Source organism: Malania oleifera, chromosome 2, assembly GCF_029873635.1.
Source record: "Malania oleifera isolate guangnan ecotype guangnan chromosome 2, ASM2987363v1, whole genome shotgun sequence".
NCBI lineage: Eukaryota > Viridiplantae > Streptophyta > Magnoliopsida > Santalales > Ximeniaceae > Malania > Malania oleifera.
The window spans coordinates 57,346,915-57,373,652 of record NC_080418.1 but is presented as its reverse complement, the minus strand read 5'-3'; the positions used below and the strand labels follow the sequence as shown (position 1 = coordinate 57,373,652).

General features: G+C 35.0%; 1 protein-coding gene across 2 annotated transcripts in view; it reads right to left on the bottom strand.

Moving 5' to 3' along the window:
* LOC131149216 (plant cysteine oxidase 5) overlaps positions 1-23,420 on the bottom strand; it is a 58,973-nt gene extending 35,553 nt beyond the window's left edge. Inside the window, exons 1-2 of one of the 2 annotated variants that reach the window (XM_058099466.1) lie at positions 23,152-23,420; positions 22,063-22,327 (exon numbers count right to left, since the gene is read on the bottom strand). In XM_058099466.1, the coding sequence (XP_057955449.1) occupies positions 22,063-22,162 (100 nt within the window). In that variant the 5' untranslated portion in view covers positions 22,163-22,327; positions 23,152-23,420. The remainder of the gene's footprint in view (positions 1-22,062; positions 22,328-23,151) is intronic. The other variant, XM_058099467.1, reaches the window with a different exon arrangement.
* Positions 23,421-26,738: the final 3,318 nt, after the last annotated feature.

Here is a 26,738-nt window from a genome sequence, read left to right as displayed (position 1 = left end):
ATTCCTCCAAAATTTGGAGGCTTGCAGGTTGCAGTTGCAGCAGGCCAGCAGTTCTCTCGCAGCGCAGGCTCGCAACTTCCGTGGGAGTGGGAGTGGGAGTCAGGAGTGGGTATTGGGTATTGGGTATTGGGTAAGTGGTAACTGGGTAATGGGTGGTGGCCAGTGGGTATGTAATTTATTATTTCAATTTATGCTTTATTGCTTAATAATTTATTCTGTTTTATTATTTCAATTTATGCTTTATTGCTTTATATAAATTGTAAATTTCAGTTTATTTAATTAGTATATAAATTGTAAATTTCAGTTCATTTAATTAGTATATAAATTGTAAATTTCAATTTTAAATTTAGTTTGTTTTATAATTTCAATTTATAGTTTATATAAATTATAAATTTCAATTTATTTAATTACTAATTAGTATATAAATTGTAAATTTTGTTTTATAATTTCAGTTTATAAATATAATTAGTATATAAATTTAGTTTATTTATTATTTAATTAGAATACAAATTAACAATTGTAAATTAATAATGATTGTATAAGTAGAATTTATTAATTAAAATAAAAAAAATAGTATAAAGTTTTTAAAATATAAAATTTATAGAGTTACTTAGGCTCTTACAGAGTTAGAACCTAAAACTTAGAACTTAGAAACTTAGTACAGATTTAGTCAAAAAAATATTAACTAATATTCTACATATTTATTTTTTTTAATACCTTGAGGTCCTTGACGATTAATAATTTAATATTAGATCTACAATTTATAATAAATTCTAATTTGTACACAATTAGTCAAGTCTCAACTCTTAAGTGACTCAAGTTCAAGTCTATTACCATTTAAATAATTAAATTGTAAGATTTACAATTCCACATTTATTTTGTTAAATTGTAAATTTTAAAGTAATGTAAATTATAAAAAAATATATTTTTTTTATAAATAGTGCACTAAAATTAATCTAAAAATCATAATGCCTATTAAAAAACATTTGTAGGTTGAATGAAGACCTTTAAAATTCATTAAAAATCATGTATTAATGGATTTCATGCTTATTTTTCGATTTTGGCATGGTTGTGCATGTGTGAAAAAAATTCACGACTGTTACACCCCCTTCCCGTTACGTAACACCCGCGTCTCCCGCATCCCGCGACACCCGCGACCGTTACGCGACGTTACCCGTGACCGCGATTTCGAACCATGCTCTCTATTGATAGAATTAAGCCTTGATTGGTTGCCAAGGGATACACTAACATATTGTATTGATTATTTTGAGACCTTCTCTCTTGCTCCTAAACTAAATTTTGTTCGTGTATTAATCTCACTGTAAGTAAATTTTGATCAGCCCTTATACCTATTGGATGTGAAGAATGCTTTAGTATGGAGATTTGCATGAAGAGGTTTTTTTTTTTTTTTTTTCCATGGAGCAACCTCCTAAGTATGTTTCTTAAAGGGAGGATGGTAAGGTATGTAGGTTGCATAAGGCCATTTATGGTCTTAAGCAATCTACTCGAGCCTGGTTCGATAAATTTAGTGAGGTGCACTCTAGATTTGGTTTCATTGAATTAAATCATTCAATCTTTGTTTGCCAAAGTGAAACAAGTGTGGTGTTTCTAGTAGTTTATGTTGATGACATCATCATCATTGGTAGTGAACCAAATGGGATTCCACATGTCAAGCAATGGCTTCAAGAAAAATTTCAAACAAGGTCTTAGGTGTTCTATGTTACTTTCTTGGTATTGAGATTGTACCGTGTAACATAAGGTTGAATCTACCTCAATGAAAATATACCTTGGACTTGCTAAATGAGACTATAGTATGTTGAACTAAACCAATTGATACTCCTTTGTATCCTAATGTGAAGCTACCTAAGGATGTTGGACCAAACTTTGAAGATAAATATCGATAGGCAGTTGGTTGGCAAGTTGATTTACCTGACTGTCACTAGACCTAACATATCCTTTGCTATGGGGATGGTGAATCCATTTATGAAAAATCCCAAACAACCACAATAGAATGCTCTTTTGTAGGATTCTAAGGTATCTCAGAGGCTCTTCCGGTAGAAGTCTGACATATAAATAAAAATGTAATAGAAATTGTGACATCAAGGGATTCTCTGATGCAGATTAGGTTGGCTGAATTGATGGCTGAAGGTCAACCACTAAATACTGTACATTTGTGGAAAGTAATCTTATTACTTAGTGTAGCAGGAAGCAAACTACTATAGCTAGATCTGGTGCTGAAGCAAAATACAAAGTCATGGCTCATATATCAGTAAGCTTATGTGGTCAAAGTCTCTTATGTCAAAGATGAGCTTCTTGGTTAAAAATCTCATCAATATGTTTTGTGGTAATCAAGATGCCATTTATATCACTAGCAACCCAATGTTTCAAGAGAGGACAAAGCAAATTGAAGTTGATTATCATTTTGTGAGGGATGTTGTATTAAAGAAGGTAGTAAATTGTAAGGACTACATTTGTGAAATATGTGGATCAGTTAGGCAATGTTTTCACGAAGGCATATTTAAGTCCGTCTTGTCTAATGGTTGCAAGTTGCAACAAGCCAAGGTTAGATGATATTTATACAACTCCAGCTTAAGGAGTTTAGAAGAGAGGATTTTTTTTAGTAATTATGTGATCTAAGTAGGGGTGTTTGTGTCTTTCAAGCTTTTTATTATTAATATATAGGAGGGTGGCCTAAAGTTGAACATAACTCTCCAAGAAAGCTGCTGCCTCCTTTCTCTGGCTCTCTTCTTCTTCTCTTTTCTTCTTCTTGCCTCCATCTTTGACTTTACAACAGTTGAAATTATGAAGAATAAGCCATCCGTGTAGTGTAAGTCCATTCAGCCCAAGGCTGAAGATGCAAGTGAGATCATGTATGTAGAATTTAAAATCATGAATGACTTTGTCCACTTGCATTCGTACTTATTTTTCAAATTTGTGGATTACATCATTCATTTCCAATTTTGCATGATTTGTTAGTTCCTCATCCTTCAAATGCCTGAAGGACCTACCAAATAAAAGTTGCAGGTTCTCTCTCTCCAGTGATGTTCATTAATACTTCGGAAACCTCGAGAATTCTCACTGAGCTGCTAAAAATTCTAACCTATTTTGGTTATGTGAATTTGAAGTCCGGACAGAAATTTTATATTTTATGCAAAAAAAAAAGAACCAAAAAGATAATGACGATGAAGTCAAGAGGTCATGCATGTGCATGATTAAGGCATTTGGAGATGTTCATGTTTACCATATGTGTAGGCATTAAATTAGGATATTTGGAGTAGTTATAATTTTCAGCATGTAGGGATTTGCTCTTATTTCCCAAACCATGTTTCCTTATTCAGGGATTTGCTATGGTACCAAATTACTAGAAATGAGGAACTAGCAGTCACACTCACACAAACATACACACACACTCAGCAGGTAGCTTTGCCCACCACTCAATGGAATTCACCATTCACAAAGGAAATAAGAACTAAAGAGAAACAAGGCAAAGGCCAGAGTCTCCAATTTTCGTTCAAATACACTTTATTTTTGCTAATACATGCCTTTGGATGCTTTTAAAGAGTTGGAATAGCCGACTATGCATAGAGAAATGCTACTTTACAGTCTTTCAGCTAAAAATAATTGAATTTGAAAAAACAAAGACTCAAAAAAACTTAAGATGTTTTCTTAGATAGGGAATACAAACAGACACGTAGAAAGCTTAAACAGACAGACTGCACACTAAAAGTCAATATTCAAATGACCATAACTGCTAGAAGGCAACACCAATCAATGTGTAATTTAATCTACTGAAAAGACCACTTCAACTTTAACCATAGGTGACATGCAAATTTTCAAGCTTTAGAACCTTTTTGAAACTGGGCACAAAATTGGGCCAAAACGTCTTGGTCCACAAGTTCAAGAAAATGCATTTATTTGCATCATTAAGTTATCTTCCAACAACCCAACTCACTAGAGCTTTTTGAGCACTCTTGTGTGATGCTCCCTCAGTTGAAGACGACTCATCCTCAACTCATATGTGCTATCATCACCATAATAAGAAGATAAATTAGCAACGTTGAAAGTGTCTAACCATCATAATTAGCTAGAAGTTCAGTTTTTTATGCATTTTCACCAATCCACTTGAGAACTTTGAATGGATCATCAGCCTTTGACTTGAACTTTCCAAATTGGCCTCAAGGGAACCTCTCCTTTCCAAGGTGACCCAAACTAGATGACCTTCTTTGAATTCAAAAATTTTTCAATGCCTGTTGCCTTGACCACAATACTTCTCATTTTACTATGCATTCTTGTGAATCTATTCATGCAACTTTTAAATTTGTTTAGCACTTTCTTCCACTTCACTTACCCTCACGAAGCGGGGAGCCTAATGGCCCGGGGACGCCCTTTACTTTCTTACACTTCACTAAAATTATTAGCAGTTGGAAGAGGAACCAAATCCAATGGACTCAGTGGATTCTAACACAAATAGCTTGAAAAGGACTACAACCAGTACTTTGGCTACTTGAATGAGTGTAAGCAAATTCAGCTTGTCACAAAACAACATCCCAAACTTTAATATTAATCTTAATCAAACTCCTCAAAAGATTTCCCAAACTAGTGTTTACAACCTTTGTTTGACCATCTGTTTAGGGATGGAAAATGGTGCTGAATTGAAGATGAGTTTCAAGATTTCTCCAATGTGGGCCCAAAATGACTCATAAATTTGGAATCCCAATCTAAAGTCATTATAGTGATTTTTTTTCTTTTTTTTTTTCTTTTTTCTTTTTGGAATACCGTGGATTTTGAAAATCTCTCCAAAACATAGATCAGCAACATTAGTACCACCCAGTGTCTTGCTACATGGAATGAAATGTGCCACTTAGAGAAACGATCAACCATCACCATGACAAAATCTTTTTTCTGCAACAATCCAGGACAAAATCCATACTGACATCTTCCCATAGAGCTTTAGCTATCGGCAATGGAATGTATAATTCTGTGTTTTGACTATGATTTTTGGCCACATTGCATGTTTTGCAATGCTTAATAAACCTAATGAAATCTCTTTCCATCTTCGGCCAATAGTAATTTTCTAGAAGATGAGCAAGCATCTTATCTTTGCCAAAATGTCCAGCAAGACCACCGCTATGAAATTCAAAGATAATAGCCTCCCTTATTAAAGAACCTTGTGGAATGCATAATTGGCTCTAGAAAATGCATAGAACTACATCTAGTGTGGGAAATGTTGCAACAAACCCAATTGTCATCTTCTACATGGGCAACACTCAAAACTCGTTTGAATGACAAGCAAATCTCCTTGTTCAGCATAAGTTAATTCTTCTTCCTTATTTAACTTGGCAAGCCATCTACATTTTCTACTCTTCATCTATCATAGAGAAAAATTTGCAATTTGGACAATCAGAAGCAATATGTCCATATTCTTTAACACTTAAAAAACTTTTTTGAGCTAGCATTTGATGAACTAGCTAACTTAGGGACAGGCTCAACATTACCTCTTTCTGGTGCCAGAAAAGATGACAGGTTTTGGTTGTTGTATTAGGCTTCAACATTGATGCACTCCCTCAGTTCGAAGAGCCCTCCCTAGCTAGCACTTGATGAACAAGCTAACTTAGGTACAGCCTCAACATTACCTCTTTCTGGTGCCTCAGAAGATGAGAGGATTTGGCTGTTGTATTAGGCTTCAACATGGATGCACTCCCTCAGTTTGAAGAGCCCTCCCTAATTCCATATTTAAAACCACTACTTCAAATTATAGTTTGTTGTTTCCCTACTATCAACACAATTTTTCTCACATCATTGAAACTCCAATAAGGCTGTAAAGTACCCCCCCCCCCCCCAAAAAAAAGCCAGCTATTATTTGTTCTTCAGCTTCAACTATGTTCCACTTCGACATTAGCTGCTCAAATTCCACTGTGTACTCCTCCCCAAATAGATCTCTTTAACTCAGATTATGAAATTTTCGAAAATTTTCTTGGTTACAGTGTTCTAGCAAGAATTCCTTTTAGCACCCTTTTCATTTTCTCCCATGACTTGATGTTGCTTCTTCCTTCACTAGATCTTTGCTTCTTGAGATTTATTTCCAATAGAAGCATATTTTCTGAGTTTCACAGCATCTACCATCAGTTTGCATTCATCCAAGTACCCCTTGAAATGCCAATCAATGAAATCATGAGGTTGTATTCTTTCTTCAAATTCTAGAATAATCCACTTTAGCACTAGAATCTCTGACAAACTTTTGATTCTTTTGTCCACGTTGACGAGAAGAGGAATCATCAGAGACATGATGGTTAACATCCCCATGATCATTGTTGGAACCATTTTCAAAATTATTTTCATTAACAATACAATTCTTGTAACATTCAACACATTGCTGGAGTTCCTAGATTTGCCTTCTCATCTCGTCCAACTTAAAATCACGAATATCTCTCTCATGATGTTCTAGCACATAACAACCACTAACAGCCATAAGAACTAGGCTCTAAATACCAGATTGCTAGAAATGAGGAACTAGCAAATTACAAACATACACACACACACACGAACACACAACAAGTAGCTTTACTCAACACTCAACAGAATCCACCAAAAAAATTCAGAAGCAAGGAAACTTGCCACTCTAAAGATACAGATAACCCACTGCTTAAAGGCACAGAGTTTTAAAGGATAAAGTTCACCACTCACAAAGAAGATACAGAAGTGAAGAGAAACAAGGCAAATGCCAGTCTTCAAGTTTCATTCAAAAACACTATATTTTACTGATACATGCCTTTGGATGCTTTCATAGACTTGGGAACTGGGAAGACCAACAAGAAAAGGAAAATAACAATTCATGTTTTTAGCTAAAAATAAATGGCTTTGGGAAAATAAAGATTCAAAAGAAGAGCGTTAACACGTTTTCTTACATAGGGGATGTAAATAGACACATAGAAAGCTTAAATTAGCATACCGCACACTAAAATTCAAATGACCTTAACTTCTAGAAGACAACCCCAATTAATGTGTATATTAATTGACTGAAAAACTACTTCAACTTTAGTTTCATAGGTGACATGCATATTTTCAACCTGTAGAACCTCTTCAAAATTGAGCTCAAATTTGGGCCAAAACAGCTCCACAACATCAAGAATTGAATTTTTTTTCGTTTGCATCATAAAGTCACCTTCCAGCAACCCAAATTCACTAGAACTCTTCAAGCACGGTCATGAATCATGCTACTATTTCCTAGAGACGGTTTCATCATTTTGTATTAGGACAAAGCCCATACAAATGCTCGATGTGTAATCATGAGGAGCATATCAAATACTGAGCATTAAGACCTGATTGAGGTTTGTCTACTCTTAATGTGCCATTTATTTTCCTATTGTTTTCTCCTATTTTCCTGCATCCTTCTCTTGTACTAATCAGTCTCACATCAAGAATACTATTTTCCAATATGGACTCCCTACTATTAGGGCACTGGCAATAGGCACCCATAGAAAAAAGTCCTTATCAAATGAAACATTCTAGGCCTCTTATTTCTTCTGCTATGCACAGAACACCTATATGCACTCAAATCAAACAGAAAATAAAGTCTAAGAAATTACATCAAGATTAACATGGTTTGGTAAGTCGCCCACATCCACAGACAAGAGAGAAATCAATCCTTCACTATCAAGAAAGGAAGACAGTAAAAAGTGTCATTCTCAACCCCTATGCAGTAACAACGACGACTTTCTTTCTCGCCCCATAACATAATGAAAAAGTGCTTTTTAAACACCCAAATCCCAAGTGTTGTCCACACAGCAGAGACCCTGCTCCAAACCCCCAAAAAAAATCAGCGACTCAATGGTGAGTTCCCTGCTATGCTTCTGCGATAGACCTCAGAAAATTTTCTCGTTCAGTTTATATCCACACCAAGCAAATTAGATCATAAATCCAGACACAACAATCTCCACCTTGGCATGTATTCTCATCTATGATGCATGGACGCAGAAATGGCGATATGGTATACAATTACAAAGATTTGTATATATAAAACTTCTTGAAACTTTAAGATGAGATACGGCAGAGATACCTTTATTATAAAATATATAATTTCCACATATACATCAGTATTTTACCATGTTCTATCTAAAACAAATATAACAGAGTGCCAATAAAATATGAAACTAAATACAAATAGATGTACAAGCATTTAGAGGATGTTATATTTTTTATCAAGCCTTGTGTTGATTTCTTTAATTATTCAGAAATTAGAAATAAAACATTTTCCACACAAAAAGAATGTCATGCAAATATTTGTGGTTTTCCAGCTACATGTTAAAAAACATTCGATACATTTCAAAAAATGTTATCTGTATACAAGTATAAGATATGTTTCTGAAATATCTATCGCAAATCTGAGGAGTATGTAAAGCGTATTGGAATCCAATATGGATACGATATGAGTTTGGCTACCCTCTAGAAGTATCTATGATTTATAAATTCTCATAAAAAAAGAGAGAGGGTCTCCAAATACATGGTACTTCCACACAAGGCACCACCATGCACCACTTTATGAGTAGGGGTGCATACCCTATCACCAATACAAGAATTAAGTTCAAGCTATGTTTGAACTTCCCAGTAGAAACATTCTTTATTAACATATCTGCTTCATTCTCCTTCATGTGAACCATATAGAGATGTATCACTCCCAACACCATCTAATGCCTAATTTTGTGATGGAAAACATCACTGTGATCCTATTTAGCACGAAAAACATTTTTTTGCCAATTGAAATGGCACTCTAACCTCAAAATGAAGTAACGTGCCATCTTGCAGGAAACCAAGCTATTAAACCGGCCACTCAATTAAATTGCCTCCCAAGCAGCCTCTGTCATAATTTCTAACAAACATGCCCCAGGAAAAACAAACAGAAAAACTATCATGGACATCATGCTATCAAAATTAATAGTTCGGTGTATACAAAACTCATATCATACCAGAGGCTTTGTTCTTGTCAAACGCACTGGAACATCTAGGCTCCTACAAGATATCTAAGAAATACTTAACTGTATTCTAAAATATGTTTATCATGGATCTAAATAGTTTATACAATGGGAAAAAGCTTCTTTTAGCATTCTTGGTCAAAATTCAAAAACTAAATCCACTATAAATTATAACGAAAGGACAACTACAGCATCATGGTGTGAAAGACAACTAAAATCAAGAGGCTTTACTGTTTCCATTCCTCTGTTTTTTAATGGGGCTATTTGCTAATCCACCTAGTATACATTCTAAGACATCACAAGTCTTTATAAATGCAAGTGATATCACCATATATTCCTCATGCACTTCATCAGAACATTGAAGAGAGTACAATCTAAAAGCAAGCATAAATCATGACATCTTTATAATACATTTTGTCAGAATGTTGAAATCAATACAACCTAAATATTACCACGAATCAGTGACTGATTGAGAAAGTCAAATGAGGCAACACATTCTCATTTAGTGCAAATCAGTGCATGAATGAATCATCCAAGTTCAAAGTGATGGCACCACCCATGAAGATCAGTCAAGCTGTGAAAAGACATTACCACCTCCAATTTAACAAAAGATACAACCCCCACCTCACCCAAAAAAAAAAACTTAATAACGAAAATGAAATTGTAGATCTAACCTGTTACTTAGCAGTAGGCTGTGTTGCTTCAACTATAGTACTTAGAAAACAGAAAAAGTTGGGATTGGCATCTTAGTTACCATTTCTCCCAAGCCAACAAGTTGTAGCACTACGAAAAAGATTCACAGCACTGAGAAAAGAAAGGCCATTTGCTTGGATACACTACAACTTGTTGGCTTGGGAGAAATGGTAACTAAGATGCCAATCCCAACTTTTAGACAACCCAGGAGACCACCACATGATCATCTTCCATAGACTAAGAGTCCATGGATCAATCTTATCAAAAACAAAGAGCCCACGGAACCTACTACAACACTAATGTGACTGTATTTAAAAAAAATTCACCAAAGTCACCACACAACTACGTAATTAACTACTCTTTGTCTCAGTATGTTCAATAATAAACCATGAATTTCTATTCTTGCTCTGAAGATAATTTGAAATCTCTTCTGAAATATATAGAAGCTCAAACACACATATATACAATTATACATGCAAACAAACATACAAATTTTTACATAGATCCAACCTCATGTGGGATATACACTGCATGTACATGTATAACTGACATTTTCATAAGTTTTGGTAACACAAAAGGAGATATTATCTTACATTCAATGGCATACATAATGAAATAAAAAATATCATAATATCATTAAAAAGATCTGCAATTGAATGAAATATTTATTATCAAAATAAATCCAACCTTCCAAAGATAAAGACCAGAAGCAACATTTCATTGAGTCAGTAAAACTCCATGTGACCATACAAGGCTAGGGTAAGAATCTATTGGTGCATACATATTTTGTGAAAACTTAATTTATTTCAAAATCAATTGATATTTCTTTGAATCAACACTTGCCATATATCTTGATCACTGGATGGACCTTAGCATCTTCCAGACCAGAAAAGTGGACAAACAGGTAAGGGCATAAGGCACACCAATGTTAACTAAATACCCAGAAGGAAAAATCCCATTGTGATCCTCTAGCAATCCCCATTAAATCATATGGGATTAGAGCTAATATGTGCCAGCATCTATGCTGCAAGCCTGAAACATCCAGATGGAATAACGGAAGAATAATGAGTTTAGGGCTAGGGCAGGCAGAAGAAGGAGAAGAAAAAGGAGAGAGAACTGGCAGCTAGAGAGAAAGGGTTCATGCCAACTATCCTGGCAGACTTATTTAATTAAAGTAGTTTCTTATGACACAAATACCCTCACACATAATAAACATAAAATACTTAAGATATACCTGCCGACACTTTAAAGCTCCCCCTCAAGCTGGAGGTGTATAAATATCACCTAATCCCAGCTCATTATATCAATTACAGAAGACAGGTTTAAATGAAGCCTTAATGAATATATCTCCTAGCTAATCTGAAGACTTCACAAATGGAGTACTCAGAGTCTTTTCATGCACACTTTCCTACAAAGTGACATTTAACTTCTGTGCATTGTCCTCTTGTAAAGAACACGATTTCTAGCAATGTAAATGCAGCCTGACTATAATAAAACACATCCAAAGGCTTTCTTACCAAAAATCCATCCCTAACATTAGAGACTTCAACCATACCCAACTCACAACCCATATGTGCCATAGCTTTTTTTGATAACAAAAGAAATTCATTGATTGAATAGGAATGTACAAATGGGAGAATAAGACATCTCCTTTCAAAATTCTTGGTTACCCCAGAAAAAATAAAAAGGGAAAACCAAAAAAATACTAGAAACAACCCAAAATAATCAGCATGCCCTGTCAATACGACAAGGAAAGCTAATCACTTGTAATATCTGAAGAGCACATCCACATTCCTCTGAAGCTACCATTACCCACACACCAAAGAGAAGCCAAATAGTGTATCTTCTCCCAAACCAATGAAAATGACAACTTCTTCCCTGAAAAAATACTCGCGTTTCGTTCCATTCACAAACCCAAAATACTGCAAACAGAGCACAATTCCATAACTCTTTATCTTCCTTTTTCCTGCCAAAACCAACAAAATGAATTGCCAAAAACCCCTCCATTGTCTTGGACAATCTCTACATTACCCAAAGTAATTAAATAGCTTGTTCCAATTCCTCCAAGTGAAATCACAATGTAAGAAAAGATGCAGAGCAGTTTCAGAGCAATTAAAACAAAGCACATACATCATACATCGGTAGAGAGAGCCTTTAACAGTCTTATAATCTGTAACAAGTTATTGGTCTTGATCCTATTAAGCACAAACAGCCAGAGAAAAGCCTTGATTTAGGGGCACTTTGGCGTTCCAAATAGTTTTATAGAGAGGAAAAGAAAAACCGGTGCTAGTCAAGACCATATATGCCATATCTGGATACGCTACTTCAGCATTTAGTAGTATATCCGACAGTATCAAAATTTTCATTATAAATATATACCAACCCTTTCCTAGGAGAGTTCTTGAGATAATGAAGAATCCTCCCAAATAGCAACCCAGGGTGCCTCCTTGGGATTCTTCATAAACTAACCATCCCTATAACAAAGGATGTGTCAGGCCTAGTAAAATAAATCAGTTCGTGAACCAACATTTTATACCAATATTTGTCTTAAGTCAGGTCCGCCATCCCTACTCAACTTCACATTTGGATCCATTGGAGTGTATCAATTGGTTTAGCTCCAACAAACCACTCTCATTTAGCAAGTCTGAAGTATATTTTTGCTAAGACAAGCCTAAGCCTTTGTACAACGTAAAATCTCAATATCAGAAAATAAAAGAGAGTTTCCAGGTCCTTCATTTCATTTTTTTTCTTAAACACCATACTGCCTGAAATCCCACAAAGGTCACAGCCCACGATTATATCACCAAGATAAACAGCACCACACTTGTCTTTTTTTTGCAGACAAAAACTGATAAAGAATTGGCTAAATGTCATCGGGGTCTATTGACCTAAAGCTTGGTTGGTGGCCAAGGAGCATAACCAAATGTATTGAATTTATTATTTTAAGACCTTTCCCATTGCTTGGCTGAATTCTTTTTTTTTTATTTTTCTAATAATTAGTACAGGAAACTTTATTGAAAAAGACATCAAGGGGATGCCAGTCTGCGGTACAGTAAGTCAAGCACCCTGAAGGGTGTCACACAAATCAAAGATTACATCAGTCATTAACAACAGTCTCACTATGCCAGCTATTGACAGCAAAAACCAGTGCTCTTTGCTGATCTGGACTGCTGAAACACTCGCCTATTCCTCTCTTTCCAAACGCACCAGAAAATTGGGGACTGAGGGACATAGCCTTTCTCTTCTCCTTTGTTGCCCGAATCCCTTTCCAGGCCCACAGTCCCACCCACAGAGTTGGTGATAACCCACTGTTGTCCAATCAAAGACAATGCTATATTCCATAGATTCCTGGTCCAACTGCAATGAATGAGGATGTTCTCTACAGATTCTGCATCAACTATGCAAAGGGGACATCTGTCGGCGACTAACAGACCCCTTCTTTGCAAATTATCCATAGTCAAAATCTTACCTTGAGTTGCCTCCCATGCAAGGAAGGCAACTTTTGTGGAGGCAGCTGCCTTCCAAATCTGAGTCCGAGGGAAAAAGTTGCTTAACTCCAAAGGGAAGAGCTTCCTGTAGAAGGATCCAACAGTGAAGACCCCCTTCTCATCCAAGGCACAAACAGGAAGATCATTACTATTATGGCACTAGAGGCTGTAAAGAAAGCTGTAAAAGTCTGGGAGCTGGTTGAGTTCCCCATCTTCCACATTTCTAGGGAAGGAGATGTTCCAAAAGAGCCCCTGATCTGAGGTTTGAAGGTGTTGACTGACGCAGGCATCTTTATCACAGGCCAAGTTGTAGATGGCTGGAAATAAGACACTAAGAGCTTCTTGGTTGCACCAACAGTCATGCCAAAAACAAAGGTTGTCCGCATTCCCCAGCTGAAATCTGATACAAGAAGCGAAATCATTCCAGCCTTTCCTGATGAAATCCAACACCCCTACACCATGTGGTCCTCTGTTAGCCTGGGAGATCCAATCATCATGTTCAAGCCCATATTTCAGAGTCATGATTCCCTGCCAAATGTGGTCTTTCTCAATCATGAACCTCCATACCATTTCCCTAACAATGCTTTATTGAAAATGTGGAGGGATTTCAAACCCAAGCCTCTTAAATGAAGGGCTGTTTCACCATGCCCAATTTGACAAGATGAAATTTGAATTCTGCCCTGACGCTCCCCTAAAGAAACCTACTTTGAATTCCTTCAAGTCTACCGGCAACTGAAGTGGGAGAAGGAAGGAGAGACATGAAGTAAACAAGGAGATTTGTCAAGGTGCTTTTAATGAGAGTGAATCTGCCACCTTTTGATAAAAAATTCCTTTTCATCCAGCCAACCTTTTTTCAACTTTTTCAATGATGGGGTCCCACACTCCTTTATCTTTGAATTTAGCACCAAAAGGTAGCCCAAGGTAGTTAAGAGGGAAGTACCCATCTTGCAGCCTAGAAGGCCTGCAAGGAGAGGCCTGTCTACAATGTCTCCAACCGGAATGATCTCACTTTTTCCAAGGAAATAGCCTTAAACCATATCAAGATACATCACAGATTTATAATGTGAAGAGGGTCGTCCTCACAAAAAATTATAGAAGTCATCTGTGAACAAGAGATGTGTGACCTCCATGGACCTTTCATACCTGCCAACTCTAAGGCCTTTCAGCAGCCCTTCTCCAATAACTTTTTTCAAAATGAGGCTTAGCACTTCCATCACTACGATGAACAAAAAGGGGGATAAAGGGTCCCCTTGTCTCAATCCTTTGGAGGAGCGAAAGGAATCAGGGGGGCATCCATTGATTAACACTAAGAAGCTTGGTGTGTTGATGCAATGAGCGATCCAACTACACAGGTTACCATTATTTGTATAATAAATAATATTTAAATGATTTAGGATTTTCATTTGCATTAATTGAATATGTTTAATGCACGTTATGTTACAAATATGTTTGATACGCATATTATATTACAACTTTTCCACCTCATACACAACATAGATGTTTTTAACTTGTAATAAATTAGTCCTAAATCTTATATTATTATGTCCATTAACCATATTTAAAGGTCCATAAAAAATTCCATGCTTTACTACTAATTTCCATTATTTTTCAAATTGAAATCAAAATTTCCATTGAAATTTTCCTATTTTTGGAGCTTCAAAATTTGAGTCGAAATCGAAATTTAAGACCTTGGTCACAGGTTCAAGGTGTAGAAACAACCTCTTGAAAAAATGTAAGGTAAGGATGCATACCATAGACCCATCGTGGTCCACCCCTTCCTTAGACCCCACATACGTAGGAGCTTTGTGCACCAAGCTGCCCCTTTTATCAATATAAGAGCGACATACGAAATCAAGCTTGCTCATCCTAGAATTGAACATCTCCAAAGCCAAGTTACGACTCATCATTTTCTCCCCTTTTTTTGTATCCCGATTTAAAAAAATAGTTAAGTAAAAAAATATATCTGATGCTTGGCCCGTTCGGCCCTGTTCAACAACATTGATTCGGCCTAATTCAACAGGATCGATTAGCCATGGTTTTAAAAAAACAGTAACAGTCCGCATAACAGTAATGGTCGCAGTGTAATGGTTGCAGGCATCATAGACGTCAGGTAACAAGTAACGAACACCGTGTCTGCAAATTCATTTTTTGCATTAGAACACTTGCTAACAACATATAGATTCACATGTTTTGATCCCAAAATCCTACTTTAAATGATTTTTAGTAAATTATAACGAAATATAACATATACTACAAGTATCGGATGTCATCTTGGTTGCTTTAGTTGCTATGGCGAGAAGAAGCACACACTTGCTACTTTTCCCACTTTATTTAATATAACTAAATTTAAACTAAGAAATTATAAATATAAAAAAATATAAAATATAGTGCCTCTTGTCAAAAATAAAATAATATGAAGAACGGCATCTTTTGTATCGTTTTAGTCTTCAATGGAATTTTTGTTATCCAAGAAAACAAATATAGAATGTTCATATATTGAACAAGAATAAAAATGCACAGCTAGAAGATATTTGAGCATCCAAATTAGGTGAAAGAAAAACACAATAAATATAGAAAACGTTGGGTATGAAAATATGCAATTTTAATGAGAGATGAAGTTAGGTTTATTTGAATACTAATTATTTAAAAATACATACCAAATGTCAAAAAAAATAAATTTTTTAATACAAAAAATACTAACTAAACAAACCAACTTAAAATTGAGTTTCCAAGCTTCAATAAAGGGAAAAGAAGGAAAATTGCCAAAAAAAACAACCCAAAAACCTATGTTAATCATTCACAGCCAGTCTGATAGTGTAACAGCCCATAACTATATGAGTCCATAACGAACCAGAACAGTTGTTAATCGGAGGACCTCCAAGATGTTGCCCTGTAATGGTCTCAGGAGCCACCGATACTGTTTGTAAAGGTCATTTCATTAAAACTATGGATTCAGCTGATTTAAGTGAACCAGATTGGTCTGGCTTAAAATGAAGCAGTTTTTTGGTTCCTGATGCATTGAATCCTCTCCTTGATCAAGGATTTCTGAGACATTTACCAACTCTTCATTTTCAAGCATCAGCAGATCAGGCAGCAGCTTATACAACAAATGGCTAGAATTGTTTTGGGACCTTTCATCATCTCCAAGGCTCTCCAGAACTGAAGGTGAGAGGGGCTTCCAATAGTGATGGTGTGGCTGAATGATGACAGGTACTACAACAAAGAGCATGAGGGCAAAAGCAATGGCGAGATAGGGGAAATAACTCAACCTCACAAGCAATGAAGAGTGATGGATTGCATAGGCTCCTGTGAAAGAATCTGGCAATGAGGGGAATCCCACAATGACTCTTGTGTGGAACTGGAACTGCATGATTCAGGTCTAATAATCAACAGGTTAGACTCATTGACTGCACGGTTTTTTTTAGGACAAAAGACACTCACCTCCCCTAAGGTTTGACAAGAAGATAGAGACCTCCCCGGAGGTTTCAAAAATACCAAAGATTCTCCCTAAGGTTTCAAAAATGCCACAGACCTCCCCTAAGGTTTGCCGAAAAGACATAGACCTCCCCTTAAAAAACTTTTCATTTTGAAAAATACAAGGGGAGAGTTTGTGTCTTTTTGATAAACCTCAGGTGAGGTTCCTCGGATTTTTAAAACCTCAGGGTCGGTCTTTGGAATTTTTGAAACCTTAGGGGAGGTCATTGTCTTTTTGCCAAACCTCAGGGGAGGTTAGTGTCTTTTGCCCTTTTTTTAATGTGATCCCAGCCATTATAAAATATGGTATGGTGGAGGTGGAGGTGGAGGCGCAGGGCAATTTAAAGTTAAAATTGCAAATCCTACGAGTTTAATTCGAAACTGACAAACAACCCTATCAAACACTGACACCCATGGCAACTCAAGTAGAAATCACAAACTCTATCAAATAACACTAATGGTCATGTTGGATCAGGGTATACACTAATACCACTTAATGCAGGACCAACGTCCAACAACTTTAATTCACATTTCCAATCTCCAAAAAAGTAATGCATAGGGACCTTCTATAAGCTTACAATGCTTAGAAGATAAGGAAATTAATTTAAGAAACCTAAAATAAACTAAAACACTAGTTTTCTAAATAATAATACCATATAATCTTGCTTCCTAAATAACAATATCCTGGACTATTAAAGATATGACCCTAGTAAACAAAAGAAACGAAAATACAATAAAAATCAGGAGAGTAAAATAGCTATTGTTTGCATGCTACATAAGCCCTCTGCAGCTTATGAGGAACCACAGGCTTGAATAAACATGCTCTAGAGATCTAAAGAAAACAACCAGTCAAACAGTTGCTAAAAAAAATGAGAAAGAAGAAGCAAAAAACCACAGGCACATCGCAGGCAGCAATCTCAGTTGTCTAATGAAAATGAAAAGCTGCCTTCATAGCAAGATTATATCAAAAACAAACAAGGCATTCAACACAGGATGCAAGCAACCAGAGAGCAGCAGAGAGACACCCGCCCAACTTTCAAAACAGAAAAGGGAGAGGAAGATCAGGCCATCAAAGAAAACAAACAGATTAATCAGATTTGAAAGATGGTATTGCTCTGATACCATGTTGCAAATGTAGAAGATGGAAATGGATTAGTGAAAGAACAATGATTTTTGGGTAAGGGCAAGAGAACAAAGAGAAGAAGGAGAAGAGAAAGGAAACACGCAGACTCTCCGACTCTCCAGACTGACCTATTTAATTGAACTAGTTTCTTATGACACAAAAGATGCCCCTCAGAGACAATAAACAAAAAAAAAATTAGATACATTGCCAACAGCTTAACAATGTAGATTAAAAAATTTTAAAAATGGCGTGTAAGTTTGATAAAAGAAGCTTTGCCGGTAAATCTTGTAGACACAATAAAGATTATTTTAGATTGAGCTATGGAAAATTTCATCCCGAAAGTGATAATAGAATAATCTTGACAAAATCATGAGTTCTCACAACAACTGAAGGAAAACCAGGAATTGAGAATTTTATATGTTGTCATAATAGAAAATAAGGTAGAGAAAATTAGTCCAATGTACCACAATGAACCAGCAAAGGAACAATATTTGCTTCATAAAAAAGTAGGCACACTATTAAAAATATACGATAGAAATAGAAGTTAAAAAATATCAACAAACAACTAAATTATACTTTTAAATAGCAAAGTATTTCCACATTGGGAACCTCACAAGTTGCAATATTATCGAACATAAAAGAAGAGGAGTTCCATTTAAAAAGAAATGCTAATGTTCCTCTTATTTATTATCTTCCATAAGGAAAAATAGACAGTTGTGAATAAATCCTCTGGGTCCATTTGGAAATTTCATAAAATATAAAGCCCAAATTAGCCCATTCAATGATTCAGACAAAAACCTAAATGCAGAGTCCAAAAATTGGTTTAATACGCATCCGCACAAGCTCCATTCCAGTGAATGAAGACCAGAATATGCCTCACCTAAGAGCCAAATGCAATATGTGAAAGCAAGCCACATTCATCTTAGCTGACCAAATATTCAGTATGCCAAGCAACAACAGACTAAGGAATTGAAACACAGATTAGTTAAAAGCAAATCATGATCACATGCTTCCAAATACAGAGACAGTAATCACCAAAAAGAAGAATGAAACTTTCTCAAGAAAAGAATGTTTAAGCAGAAGAACAAGTTACAGTGGTATATGGCAAAATATTCAATGATAATGGCTGGTCAATAAGCATCTCCTTGTGGAATCTTGACAGAGGATACAAGCACAGGAAAGAACCATGAGTTGAGAATTAAGGAATATTCAATATTTGTCATTTTATGGGAATTATTGTAATTTTTATTTTTATTTTCAGGGGGTCCAAATAGGATGTATATTATGTACTCTAAAGATTTAACCTTGATTTGGTTTCCTGTTTTATTTAGAACTAGTTTCCTTATAGATGCTTAGGGTGCCTGTATAAGAGCACTTAAGTCTGGTACTAATTAGAGTTGAATATTTATAGAAAACTGTGTTCGAGTGCATCTGAAGGTATTGGTGATCCCATGCTTGCTTTCTTCCCTCAACTCTTTTACCCTCTCTCTCTACTTCCCTCTGGTTTTGCATAAATTCTTTCTTGCAAACTTCAACTGACCCTTCTTCCCAATAGCAAAAGAAATGTAGTAATAACAAAAAGGAATTGCAGCATAAGAAAGGACAAGAGATCCACAAATAAAAAAGAAAATAAATAAATAACCAACAAGTAAACAAAAAAACAAAGAAAATCTAACAAACTATGGGTCTGTTTGGCATTGTTTTTTTTTCTCACTTTCTGTTTTCGTCTTTGTACAGTGAAGAAACAGATTATGAAAATGTGTTTGTTTAAGTTACTAGTTTTTTTATTCTATTGTTGGTTTTCAACTGTTTGCGAAAAAACTAAAAACTAGATTTTATGACTTTCAGTTATTTAGGCAACCTATTCCTAGGATATTTTTAAATCCAAAATTATTTTTTTTCAAATGAAATCACTAATCTTATATACACTTTTTAAGTAATATTATAGTAAATGATCATATGAATTTAAAATATGATTAAAATAAAAATATCCATAACTTTTTTTCTAAAAATAGATAATAAATAATAAGAGCCATTTATAAAATACTTTTACTATTTTTTTAATTTTCATGTATAATAAGATTGTTCCCGTAAACTTTGAAATATAATAATTAAGCAAAATAATTATATAAAATTTTATTTTCACCATAGTATTTTTATTTTGTATAATTTTGTAATTTTATCATTTTAATCATATTTTTCTAATTGTTATTTGATTCAAGGAAAAAATGAGCATTTGTTTAATCAAGTTTTTAATTTGTTTTAGTTTTAGAAATAATAACCAAATAGGTTGTTGGTTTGGTTTTTAGTTTCAGTTTCTGGTTTTCAGTTTCGTTTTTGGTTTCCGTTTTCATAATTTTTTATAGTGACACCAAATGGCCCCTAAATGAGGAATCTTTATCCCAAAAAGAAATAACTAAATGAGGAATCATTTTTTAAACCCTTCCCATATGTTTAATTAAACTCAAGTTTGCTAGCTAATGCTGACCTTTTTTCACCATAATTTTACCCCCATCCAATTCAACTTCATGTCACCTAGGATTAGACAACCTCAAGCCCACCTTGTCCATAAGGTGTTGAGCTTCAATATCCTTCCCATTAATCTGCTTCAAAGGAGAGACAGGAGTCGGCAAAATGTCATCCGTACTGTGATCAAATGCTGCTCTTTGTGCATACCATCATCCTCAATCCAACTAATTATATTTGTAGACTTATCCTGTTGGCCCATTCCTCACAGCTTAAGCATTTAATGGCAGCTAATAGCTTAACATGAGATTTTAGAGCCTTGGCTTTCGGGACATCTTGTTTGAAGTTCCTCACTCCTATTTGCTTATCACCTTATCTAGAATTATCATTATGTCTACCTCTCCATGTGAAATGAGGCTGCACATTACTCTTCAGTGTCGGCCATTCCCTGAAAGCTTAAGCTTTTGAAGCCAAGTCCTAGCCTAATAATAATTTTAGCTTAAAACATAATCCTGGTAATTTCCCTGCTTCATTCAAATACCAGAAGTGTGTGATAGCAAACATAAACATTTACTCAAAGTGATTTTGGTACCTTGATCATTCTTGGATTTATTATTAGAAATTTCTTTACGAAGGTGCAGTTATCAAATTATATTTTAAGCTAGAACAATCGGCTTGAGCATTTTAGGAAGAGAATTTAATTTTTAGAATGTTACCTTAAGCAGCACCTTGCCTGTACTTTTCCATAAGTAATGCCCATTCTGATAAATTTCCAAATAATTTTTCATGTAGAGAAACCATCAATCAGATAAAATAGTAAACATACTGTGAAGTTCCAATTTAGATAATAAATAATCAAAGTTGACTCCATGTAGAGCAATAGACATGGCCCAAACAGATAATATACACATCATTAAACTAATCAATAACACAATGAAGAGATGAAGTCCTGTAATAGTTTGCATCAACTAATACACTGCAATTAATTGAGTCAAACTTGTAAGAGGTTCCTCAAAACCTCATAGAAGGAATACCAACAGTATAAAAGAGAAAATATAACACGACTAAAGTGATGCGTGAACAGTGTAATCACGAGGCAATACAGGACAAGAGACTGCTCTCAAGGTACAAAGATATCCTCGGAAGTCCTCCAAGGAGTTTGCCTGCATTGTTTCCACATATAAATAAATAAAAGACCCTCCAACCTTTTTTTTATTTTTTTACTAGCAGGTAAGTACAGTCATGTGTGCGCACACACGCAACCTTTCCTAGGGGAAATCAAACCCTTGCCTTCTATGTCACAAACAAGAGAGCCACCAACCACTAGTACTAGCTAAGACAATTAAAGAACGCCTCAACATTCAAGATATAATGCAAATAATACCAAAGTAGAAGCAAAACATATGCCAGTAAAGTGATTCGGTCATAAGATAAGCCAAACTACATCAGTGTTGATCTCAGGAGTACGCGAGAATACACGGTTATAGACTTATAGTTGTATGCCATAAATCAATAGCCTAGATCATGCTACAAGCCTCAAACGCAACCTTGAGAAAGTGACTAAGTGCAATTATTATTGAAACAACACTTCAGTGCCACCTATTTAGGACTCAATTCAAACAACTTGCAAATCAATAAAAATGTTGGGCTATGGTTGTAAAAGCTATTCACTGAATACAAGCACAAAACAGGGGCTGAATTTAAATTTCCATAGCAATTTCACAAATGTAAGTTCTAAACATAAGCAACCATGGATGTATGGAATGCATTGACATTCATTTTATATTCGAACAGTTTAAATCAGATAGAAAAGATAGAATGGGGCAACTTAAGGATCATTTCTTGCTACCTAACATAGCACGAACTTTTTCAAGAGCTTCTTCTGAGACTGGTCCATTGGGAGAAAATGATACTTTGCATGCATTATATAACTTCTGTATAGCTGGCATGATTTACAGATGGTCCCAGCTAAGCAAACTGATAAAAACCCAGAAATTGATACTCACAACAATGCCTTGGCAAACTTATTAACTGCAACAATTGGGCAATAACAGAATCTTATCCTGAAAACCCAATTCGCAGTAATATATCTGCATCGCTGTCATTTGATGCACCTACCACAAAAACAAGATATATGCCAAAAATAAATAATCCAGAATTAAAATAAAAATAGCTACAATTTCAGGAGCTTAAACAAGATTATTTTTTCAATTTTAAAACAAAATCAGGTCTGCTCTTTCAGGAAAATAATATATTCACATGTCAGTCACTTGGGACAATGACCACACTGCTGCACTGAATAAAGTCAATTTAAAAGCTTTGATGTCCCTTTGATTAGTTAGCAAATCCAGGAAAAGTAAAACCAACCAATCCAGTCCACCCATCCATACACTCCTCTTCGGGTCCTTTAGAAAAACCAAAAAAAAAAACTTCCAACTGACACAACCAAATTCAACAGATAGAGTTCTTCATTATTGAAGATAAAAACAAACATGAGATTGAAAATTACTTCCCTTCTCCAGTTTTCGTCAGCAATGAAAAACGTATATGGACTTTTTTCTTTAAAAAAAAAAACGCCGTTTATCGTGATAATTGCAGAAACGGAACCGGGCAGACTAGAAAGCAAGCGATAGACAAATCGGTAAACCATAAAGGAAGCCAAAAAGAAATTCAAATAAAACTAAATTCCGAGTAACTAGTGAAATTCAATAAATTTGATAATGGATCAAAACCCCTTTCCCGTCATGGGGGGATCCAGCAGGCGAAAACCAAAGGAGAAACAAATAGGGGCAAAAAAGCTTTCTAATGAGAAAAGAAAAGAACTACAAAATGCACAACTGCAAACAAGAACGAGAGCGACAGACAGACAAGACGGACAGAGAGCAACCATACAGATAGATTACAAAAGAAATGGAATGGAAAGGTGATGATATCATACCTACGATGCCCATGACGAGAAAGATAGAGAGGTGAGCTGAAGATGCCAAGCAAAGAAGGTGAGAAGGTGCGAGGTAGGAGAGGAGAGGGGATCGCGCCAACGAAGCACAGTCACTTTACGGGCAATCGCCAGAGCTTCTCTGCTGCATCTTCGCCACCAGACATGTTTGGCCAGGACATGCCGCCCACTTTTTTTTCTTCTTTGAAAAAAAAAATCAACAATAATCTTAATGATTATATCAATCAATAATCTTACTTGCTTTGAAAGATAGAAGGAACTCGACCAGTTTTATATTTATTTTAAAATAATATATTAAATAATGTCCAGAAAAATATTTCTTATAATGACCCTCACATAGGGTCAGAAAAATTAGGTATTGATGTGTGTCAAGATAAATCTCATTTGACCAAATAACGAGATTTACCTAAAAAATGGAACGGGCGATCAATAGGCCTAGCAAAACGGGTCATAACCCGTCAAGTCACCCGGATCCGCCCGTTTAAAATGGGTCCGAATTTAAGAAAGTTAACCAATTTAATAATTGGACGGGTCACGGATTAACCCGTTTATAAACTAGTTAAGTGGGTTTGGGCGGGTCACCCGGCGAGTGACCCGTTAATTTCAGTTCAGTGCAGGCAGTAGTGCTTCTTCAATCTTCAGTTCTTCTCACACGCTGACATGCGCACGCCTCACCCTCACGGTTCACACTTCATGAATCACAATCACACACACTTAAAAAAAAAAAAAACCCTAAGGCTAAGTAAAGTTCCCCATCCCGACTCCCTAACCCGCGCCGCGCCTCTCCACTCCAGTCTCCAGTCTCCTCGAGTCTGGGTCGTCTACTCGTCTCTGACCTCTCGGCTCTCAGCAGTCAGCTCTCAGCTCTCACTCTCTCTATCTCTCAGATTCTCAGTCAATCCTCTCCAGCTCTCCTCTCCAGTTCGGCAGTAGTCTTTCCTCTCCTCTGGTGACTAGTGCGCTGCTACGTGCCGCCGTGCCGGACCTGCCAGTCGTCTCCCCCCCCCCAAGCTCTGCAGAGGACCAGCCGGCAGCCGACAAGAGGTGGAGCATTTAAATTTAGATTTATATATAAATATTTTATGCATGTATTATGCATATTTAATATTTTTAGAGGTGTGTGTTTTTTTTAATTTTACATTTTTTAAAAAATGTATTCATTAAAGGGATGTATTGTTTTTTACATTTTATGTTCTTTTTATTTAGAAATTAATAAATAAAATGCAATTTTATTAAAAAAAAATGTCATTTTATATGAAATTTAAAAAATAAAAAAAATAAAAAAAGTATATATTTTTAAACGGGTGACCCGTTACCGGCTCGTTTATTAAACGGGCGGGTTAGGGTTGACATATGTGTGATCCGTTTAATATCGGCCCATTTATGACCCGGCCCGTTAGTGACCCGCCCAAACCCGGCCCACCCGCCCGTTTTGCCAGGCCTAGCGATCGGTGTGTGACGCGGGGCAAATCTCGCTACTTGGTCAGGCGAGATTTATTTAAATCTCACTAAACCAAATAGCGAGATTTAAAGGGTCAGGCAAATCAGGTGTTGACACGTGTCAAAGCAAATCTTGTTGGACCAAGCAGCGAGATTTGCCTGAGAAATGGAACGGCCGATCGGTATGGCGTGTGGCAAATCTCGCTGCTTGGTCCAGCGAGATTTGCCTTGACACCCTTCAACTCCTCATTTCTCCTTCGCTTCCCTCGCAAACACACGGTGCAGAGGCAGAGAGCAAAGAGTCTGGCAGGGAGAAGGATGGCAGCAGCAGCAGGCTAGCAAGTGGTCATTCGTCGTGGCAGGTGATCGTTCGGCGTAACAAGTGACCGTTCGAGAGCTCGAGTAAGCTATAAAATGGGAGAAATGGGGTATGTATTTCTTATCCTAAATCTATTTTATTTTTATTAATTCTTCTTTATTAATGTGCAGTACCTATTGAAGATTTGTTATAATAGATTCACAATTTAATATTTTGCTTTTGATATGTTGTTTGGAAGGTGCATCTGGAACCCCATTTGAGGTAAGGCTTTTATTTCATTATTTGTATTTTATCAAATTAAAATTATTATATATTAATTTATTAAATATTGTTGAGTAAACTCATCTCCATCTCCATGAATAATACACGGCCTATAAAAATTTTTAAAAAATATATATTTTATGATCTCAAATTTTGAATGCGGCAGTTTGATAGATACTTCAATTCTTAGGTTCTACTTATGGGCATATTTCCACATTTTCAAATTTATTTTCTTTTAAGAGATAATGAGAGCTGAAAAAAAAAAAGTTATAATTTTATTAAAAATTTAAAATTAAAATTATTTTATGAATTTTTTATGTATTTATGATAAATAGAGAAATTATTGACACTTCACATTTATTTTTTAAATATTAATGTTAAAATATTTAAAAAGAAAAAAGTCACAAATTATTTCACACAATTTTTAATAAATGTTCTCTTAATAATTCAATTTTAATTTGTGATTAAATTTTTAAACTTGTCATTTGACCTAATCTAAGTATAAAACTTAATAATCTTGAATTATTTTATATTTCTTTTAAACTTACATAAACATGTTAATTTACATAAAATATAATCTTGAATTATTTTATATTTCTTTTAAACTTACATAAACTTTATTTTGAAATTTATAATTTATGATTGTCAAATATAATTTAATTTTTGGCTTGACTTGACAGTTACAGAATTATACTGGGTTGAGTTTATTCTTACTCATATCCTTTTTTTTTAATATTTTGTCAATCCAATTTAAGAAGCTTTTAATTGATAATTTATTCAAATTTAGCTAATTTTATTGGCTATCATTGGAACTCAATTTATCTAGGAGTAGAGATCAAATTTTATTATATTAGTTATAATTTTTTAAAATTTTATTAAATTTTTAATATTATATAAGTGATATATAATATATCTCACACATATATTAATGTTATTAATATTTTTATAAAATTAATTGACCTGCAATAACACAATAATCACTTAGACATCTATACATTCACATACTCACATACATGTATACAAATATACATATGCAAACGCACATTCACGTGCACATATATGTATTGTTGTTAATTAGAAAGTAATAATGTGAATTATATTAAGTAGAAAATAATAATCAAAACTTCCTTTCATTTGTTATGTCTTATGTGTAATTTAATTGACAAGTATCCTGAAATCTAGTATTTTAAATTTGGTATTAGAAAAAAATGAATTATTCATTGGATTTTAATTGAAAATGAATTACTGTTTCGAAATAAACTCATATTATAAAATTTCTTTTATACAAACATGTAGTTCAAATTTTCTAACCAAGCAAAAGATTTGATAAGAAAGAATTACAAATATCACTTGGCAAAATTGAAAGAAGATTATCAAATTGGAATGGTAAAAGTTTACCAAGTCAAGATTCAAATAAAATTTGGAAAATGACAAAGTCTGAAAGCCAAATTATTAAGCATAAAGGATCAATTGCTCTCGCCCAGATTACTCTTAAAACAAGGAAAGTTTAAACAATTCAAAAGCAAAAGGACATAAGCATGATAAATTG